Source organism: Thamnophis sirtalis, unplaced genomic scaffold (genome assembly GCF_051295495.1).
Source record: "Thamnophis sirtalis isolate CommonGarterSnake01/CBP01778 unplaced genomic scaffold, rThaSir2_p1.2 scaffold_9, whole genome shotgun sequence".
In the NCBI taxonomy this organism is placed as follows: domain Eukaryota; kingdom Metazoa; phylum Chordata; class Lepidosauria; order Squamata; family Natricidae; genus Thamnophis; species Thamnophis sirtalis.
The window spans coordinates 71,292,210-71,299,660 of NW_028261389.1; the positions used below are offsets into that span (position 1 = coordinate 71,292,210).

Sequence of the window (7,451 nt, forward strand, 5' to 3'; positions counted from 1 at the left end):
CCTATTTCAAATTTGGTAAATGCAAGGATGTGAAGACAAAATGACTGCAGCTGTTAATGTTTTGTTTTTCTTTTCATTGGAAGAAATAAGTAGAAGTAATAAGACATCCTCCCTATGTATTTATGAACATGATTTCCATTCCTCCAGATTGCATTAAAGGGTTAGGAATGGGATGGTTTGGGAGATTTTACTGGGGAATAGGTCTTACTTTGGCTCCGTAGGTGTTGTCAGATTTATTAAGCCAGACATTAACTTAGTCGCAATAAATTTACGAGGACTTTCAAAACTGATGAAATTTTTACCCTTGAGCAAAATGTTTCACGCCAGGTGCCTTAAGCGCCGATACAGCCCAGCCTTTTTTGTTGTTGACAACTACAGAACAAATAGGATTAAACACAAGTTTGCAGTTAATAAATATGATGAAGGTTGGATTTACCTGAGAAGCAATTAAACCTTGGGTTTTTCTGTGCAGAGAATCCGAGATTAAAATTTGCCTTTCTCAATAGCTGTGTGAATCTCCTACATCTTCGGTGCACATATTGGCACTCAGCGGTCTCCTTTCAGAATAAAAGGCACGACTCTAATGACTCCGTTTAATTACGGTTCTTGTTTAAATTATCGAGAAGCTGTGGAACAGAGAACAGGGTGTCGGGAGAGAGTTGAAAAATTCAAGATGGCAGCCATGCGTGTATGATCAAAGCCTGTTCCTTTTTAATGCGCATTGTGCCTACACGCATAAAAGGAAGGGCTCAGAAACCGAACTTTAAAAGAAGCTAAAATAGATTGAGACCAAATGAAAAATGAAAAAGAAGTTGGAAGTGAAGGCGGCTAATGTGTTGTGGCCTGCCAGCGGCCAGCAGAGCTGGCAGCAGATTCAGACAATGAGGTTGGAGAGGAACATGGGCCAGTTCTGGAGTCTGGGGAAGGCTCTGATGAGGGCTCTGTGTCAGAGGCAGAGAGCGGGCCGGAGCCGTATGCCAGTTATCAGCTGCCTTCAGAGTCGGAGATCAGTGGGGCAGAAGAACAGTTGGAGCCTGTTCCCAGTGTGTGAATGCACAAAGTTGCCAGATGAAGGGAACAGCTAAAGAACAGGGGTCGACTTGGGAGTAAAGCCACAGGTGGACGATGAATTGCCCTTACCAGAGGGAATAAAAGAGGAGCGAAAGGGGAGTGGAGTTTGCAGGAGACAAATTAGTTCGCTTAATTGGTTCATGACTCTCCAAGACTCCAAGTTTTGCAGATATTGGCCTGGCAGCTCTCCAAGCCAGATAAGGTCTGTGACTATAAATCCTCCCTTGAAAGACTTTGCTGGATGAGCAGAATTCACAGTAAATTAATAGAAGGGGTTTTTGTCGGGACAAGGAGTTTGCTTCATGCTCTTGGGAAGCCTCGGTCACAACAGTATGCAAACAGAAGCTAAAATAGAGGAAATCTCATCTTGCCTTCCCACTTTTGGTGTTTCAAATTTACTACACTGAGATAGAGATGAACCTTTTGAGGCAGTAGATCAGGGGTGTCAAACTTGCATTGTCACGGCAACGTCACATGGCGTATCACAACATTTCCCCCCTTCGCTAAACCGGGCGTGGCCAGTGCATGACGCATCCCGCCCACAGGCCGGGAGTTTGACACCCTTGCAGTAGATCAAATCCCCCAAAACCGTGAACAGCAATAGTATATATTTTCCACCAGGTTTTGTTGGAATGTCACTTAAAATTGGTGCATTCAAACTCTGATAAGCTTGATGCATCTCAAATTTTCCCTTCAAATAATAAAATCCATAAAAAAGAAGAAGGAAAAAGATAGATTTGGGTCATCCCCTGCCATTTAGGTTCTTGGCAGCTAAATAAACAGTTTCAATCACTGTGGATTCCATCTGCCAAAAAGTTGCCTGCGTTACAATTAAATTAAATTGTTGGTGAGTGGGAAGAGAGAAATTAACACCAAGCTGTACATTTTCAGCATCAGAGTGATGTTTTTGATAATACATAGTTCTGCCTTATGTAACGCCACATAAATGGTTCCTCCTGCTTCTGATAATTGTGACAGACGTGTGTATCATCTATACAGCTGGGATTGGTCTGTTACACCAAATATTCCTAATCTGTGCCATATGGAGCCTGAAGAGTGATTGTCAGCTCTGAATTTGCCATGAATTTCAGGACATCTTACTTCTGAGTAAATATAACCTGGGGTACCTCTCTTATATTTACACAGAACTAAGATCCCCTAAATCTGACGCAGTGGCCAAGACACTGAGCTTGTCGATCAGAAAGGTCGGCAGTTCAGTGGTTCGAATCCCTAGCGCCGCGTAACGGAGCGACCTCCCGTGACTTGTCCCAGCTTATGCCAACCTAGCAGTTCGAAAGCACGTAAAAAATGCAAGTAGAAAAATAGGAATCACCTTTGGTGGGAAGGTAACACACGTTCCGTGTATCTTCGGCGTTTAGTTATGCCGGCCACATGACCACGGAGACGTCTTTGGACAGTGCTGGCTCTTCAGCTTTGAAACGGAGATGGGCACCACCCCCTAGAGTCAGGAACAACTAGCACATATGTGCGAGGGGAAACTTTACCTCTCCCCAGTTACATCTGCCTGCCCTGTTAGATTTTGCAGAGCTGCCACCAGCATTTTGTGGGTCCCAGGAGACATGCCTTCTTTGCTGTGGGGCCCAGGTTATGAAATATTATTCCCTCCTCCCCAAATTAGATTAGCCCCATCTCTTTTGACATTTTGGAAATCCCTCAAGACCTGGTTCATTATCAGGCTTAGAGTCTCAGGAATTTGGAGTGTAGATGGCTCCATTGAAGATGTTCTTATCTTCTCCAGTCTTTAATAATATTTATTTTTTAAAATGTTGTTCAAAAGCATTTTACTTGTTTTTATATGTGGTTTTATCCATGAGATGGACCTTAGGGGAAAACAAAAAATAAAGCAACAGATGGGGGAGAAAGTTGAACATCATTTATAGTCTTGTTGGTCCAAGTATTTGTTAAGCCCTGTACGTAAAAACTTCTGAAAGTTCTTTACCAGGAAATCAACTTTGTTCCAAACTGTAATGCATTTCATATTTTTTTTCTTTGCAGTTGAGATTGCGGATTCCAAGATGCTGTGTGTTAGGAAGAAGGTAGACCCAGAATCTCCTTCCTTTCTCCACGAGAGCATTGCCAAGATACATCGGAACAAGAGATGCTTCACCAAATTCAGGTTCTTAAAATATGGATCATTAGAGCAAGTACTGGTTGGACCAGAGAACAGAAAGCATCCCTAGACAGTGTTGGAATAACTCTGCTTTGAAGCACCCATTGTAATTTCTTAGCAGAAAAATACATCAAATGCAAACTTACATTGGGAATTTAAATAGTTGCAAGTCCCACAGAAGCCCGGTATCATGAAAAACCACATTTATCTATTTATTTATATCCCACCTTTATTATTTTTACAAATAACTCATATTGCTGGGGCTTCTGTCAGATGCCTGTGCTAGTTTCTTCTTTATAAGACTGGAATCTGTCTTCTGTGGGCCCAAGAATTGTTCAGATCCCTTTCAACTGCTGATTATAATATTTCGGTTTTCAAGATTAAGGGTTCTCTAACAGTGAATAAGTGAGGAACGCGGTGGCTCAGTGGCTAAGACGCTGAGCTTGTTGATCAGAAAGGTTGGCGGTTCGAATCCCTAGCGCCGCGTAACCGAGTGAGCTCCCGTTACTTGTCCCAGCTTCTGCAGTTTCGAAAGCATGTAAAAATGCAAGTAGAAAAATAGGGACCACCTTTGGTGGGAAGGTAACAGCGTTCCGTGAGCCTTTGGCATTTAGTCATGCCGGCCACATGACTACGGAGATATCTTCGGACAGCGCTGGCTCTTTGGCTTAGAAATGAAGATGAGCACCGCCCCCTAGAGTCTGGAACAACTAGCACATATGTCCAAGGGGAACCTTTACCTTTTAAAAGAGCGATACAGTGTATTGTCAGGGTGTGCCATTTACAAAAGAGAAAGACCAGAGGAAAAATAACAAAAAATATTAACACATAAACTTACAATAGTAATAATAATATAATAACACATGTACTAATAACAATAGTAATACCATAACAAAAGTAGTTTTAACTAAGTTTCTTTTTATATTGGCTTATTTACGTTTTTGTTACTTGTAATGATTGTAGCTATAAACCATCACTATTTTTAATACAAACATTCATAGTCTTTATTTCATCGAATTTCTACCTCTTGTCTCTAACCACTCATAACATCTATTCCGAATCAAATAATATTCTGTGTCTTCTTTATCATTTATTCTTAAGGTTAATCTGTCCATTTCAGCACAATCTAAAAGTTTTTGAATTGCATCTTCATCTAGTGGGGTATTCTCATTTTTCCCAGTATTGTGCAAATATGATCCTTGCTGCTGTTATGTAAAACTAAATACAGTATGTGAACAATTCTTTGCTACTGTGGAAAGTTTGTGGTTTTGTCTTACAGATGCCAAGGAGGTAACGCTGCGAATGGATGAACAGCGATGGTCTGGGATTTAGACTGTCCTTTGGGGTGAGGTAGTAGGTTGTATAGTTTTAGGGTTACACCCTGACTGTCAGATAACTATACAATCTACTGTCTTTCCTGAAGTGGCTGTAATAGCATCACACGAGGCATCGTCCCACCTTTCTAGAAACCGTACTTGATTATTTTATGTGCATGATGTGTTTTGAGTAAAAGCTTAGAAGGTACAGTAGCATATTAGAAATTTTTACAACCTTACAGTCACATAGTCTGTTTTTTACAATAAACCCACTGATTTTAAGATAGTGGCTGCACCCACCTCATGAAACTCCCACCTCTTTCCACCTGCCACAGTACACATACACACCACACAGGTACCCCAATAATGCCTTTTTGTGCGTGCTGTACACAGAATGGTGTTCTGACCCAGGCTTCCTTAGAAAGCAGGAAGCAAAGTCTTGGTCCCGACAAAACCTCTTTTATTTACAGGACTGTGAATCCCTTTCATCCACAGTCGGCAAGGCTTTAGCAAACAGTCTTTCAGAGGAATGTTTATCCACACGCACCTTATCTCGTTTGGAGTGCTGCCAGTTTGCAAAACACAGGGCAAAGCAAAACTTGGCACAGAGCTTCTTATAATCACAAACAGAACTTTCTGGACTGAATGAACGAATTGTTTCTTTCAAAAGTCCATTCCCCGTTCGTTCCTCTTTTGTTTCCTATGGGAGGGGCCAATCGCCTCCAAGTCGACCCTGCTTTCTTAGTTGTTCTTGTCTTCTGGCAGCTCTGCGCATGTGCACACTGGGAACAGGCTCCATCTGTTCTTCTGCCTCACTGCTGTCTTAACTCCCTCTCTGCCTCTGACGCAGAGCCCTCGTCTGAGCTTTCCTCGGCCCTCAGGACTCGCCCATGTTCCTCCCGAACCTTCTCACTGTCCGACTCTGCTGGCCAGTGGCGGGCCACAACAAATGGACTATCCTTAGATTTACCTCAACAATGGACTGAATTGGGTGTTTGTTTGTTTTCAAAAAGAAAAGAAATAACACTTTCAGAATTCAAAAAAGACCAAAAAAAATTTCCTTTGCATATAGTAATTTCATAAAAGCTTTAAAACTTCCCGAGTGGACACAAGTATCAGTCTAAAAATCATGGAATGGTTATCCTGAAATTGGTGTTGACTAGAATTATTCCTACTCAAAGCTCCTGGGTGACTGATAGAAGGTGAGGGAACATTTCCATTACAGTTAATTTTTGAATTCATGGAGGAGGAGAAAGAAGAGGCTGTGAGGTAATTTCTCACAGTGAGGTGGTGATCCAAAGCTTTAAGATGAGGAGATCCCTGGAGATGCTCGTATGGTTGCTCTCGTTATAATCTGTTTAAACTTTTCACTTATACAATTCCTGGTTTTCCCAGTGATCTCGCATCCTAATGTTTTTATACATTTTTAATTTTTATTAATAATGTACAACTAACCTGGAGTCTGGGGAAGGCTCTGATGAGGGCTCTATGTCGGAGGCAGAGATGGGGCCAGAGCCGTATGCCAGTTATCAGCTGCCTTCAGAGTCAGACATCAGTGAGGCAGACGAACAGCTGGAGCCTGTTCCCAGTGTGCGCATGCGCAGAGTTGCCAGACGAAGGGAACAGCTGAAGAACAGGGGTCGACTTGGGAGTATCCATATGATGTCAATATATTAATTTAAGCCTTATTTATTAAAACCAGACCATATGGAAACATCTGAGCCCCCTTTTCAGTTTTAGAATATAAAAACATTTCAAAAATCTATAAAGAACGCTTCTTTTAAATTTACTCCTTCCTTCAGGAGGATAATTTTTTTTCTCTATCTGGGTAAAACAATTCTTTCCCAAGCGCCAGACTTAATAGCACGAGTTCGTCATAAAAATACCAATTTCCCTCTTTTAGGTATATAATTCAACATCACATTTACACCCATCCACAATTTTCTTTATTCTTTTTTTCAACTATAATATATATTGTAACTTGAAATCAGAAAAGAAGCATGACGGGAACGGGACCAAATCACGTGACTCAGCGTATCCCCAAGTTTCTCATTGACATGATTGACATGCCAATTACCTCCAATAGACCGATTAGATCCCACAGATTAGGCCTCCTCCGAATTCCATCCGCCGGCCAATGCCGGTTGGCGACTACCCGGAGGAGAGCCTTCTCTGTGGCTGCTCCGACCCTCTGGAACGAGCTCCCCGTGGAGATTCGAACCCTCACCACCCTCCAGGCCTTCCGCAAAGCCCTTAAAACCTGGCTGTTCCGACAGGCCTGGGGCTAAAGAGCTTTTGCCCCCCTCCCCTCGAATGGTATGGTTGTTGTGTGTTTTTAAATTGTGTATTGTTTTGTTCGTCTTTTTTATCCCTTATCTGTATCCCCTTCCCTGACTTGGATTGTGAGCCGCCCTGAGTCCCCTCCGGGGAAAAGGGCGGCATATAAATGCAATAAATTCAATTCAATTCAATTCAAGGAGGAACCAGATCCAGCATTAAGGATCAAGATCAGCTGAAGCTTCACCCAGCTTTTCAGCAGGGTGAGGTAGTAGGTTGTGTGGTTTCAGGGTAGTAATTTTGCCCCAATCAGGAGTTAACTATACAACCTACTGCCTTCCTTGAGGAAGAGATTTGCAGCCTCTTTGAACACTTCACAGTACAATACAACATTGGTTTTATGCTACAGTCACATTCCCACTTTATTCAAAATGAACTAAACAAGGGATGAAGCTTTCCTGGCAGAAAAGGCCATTCTCCGAACCTTTAGAGAATTGCAACATTTCATCCAGTTCAGACATCCCGTTTCCCAAGTTTTCACTATTTCAGGACCAATGTGTATGTGAGTATTAAATTATTCTCTTTGTCAAAGCCTTTGTATCAATAAATCCTCCTGAATTTGCCAGTCAAGGCAGGTTTCAAGAAAGACTCTTCAT

The 7,451-nt window shown here is 42.0% G+C and overlaps 1 protein-coding gene across 1 annotated transcript in view; it reads left to right on the forward strand.

Annotated features, from left to right (window-relative positions):
* Positions 1-4,407, forward strand: part of LOC148044180 (uncharacterized) — a 170,347-nt gene extending 165,940 nt beyond the window's left edge. Inside the window, exon 5 of the mRNA XM_087723053.1 lies at positions 3,088-4,407. Coding sequence (XP_087579179.1) covers positions 3,088-3,132 — 45 coding nt within the window. The 3' untranslated portion in view covers positions 3,133-4,407. The remainder of the gene's footprint in view (positions 1-3,087) is intronic.
* The last annotated feature ends 3,044 nt before the right edge of the window (positions 4,408-7,451 follow it).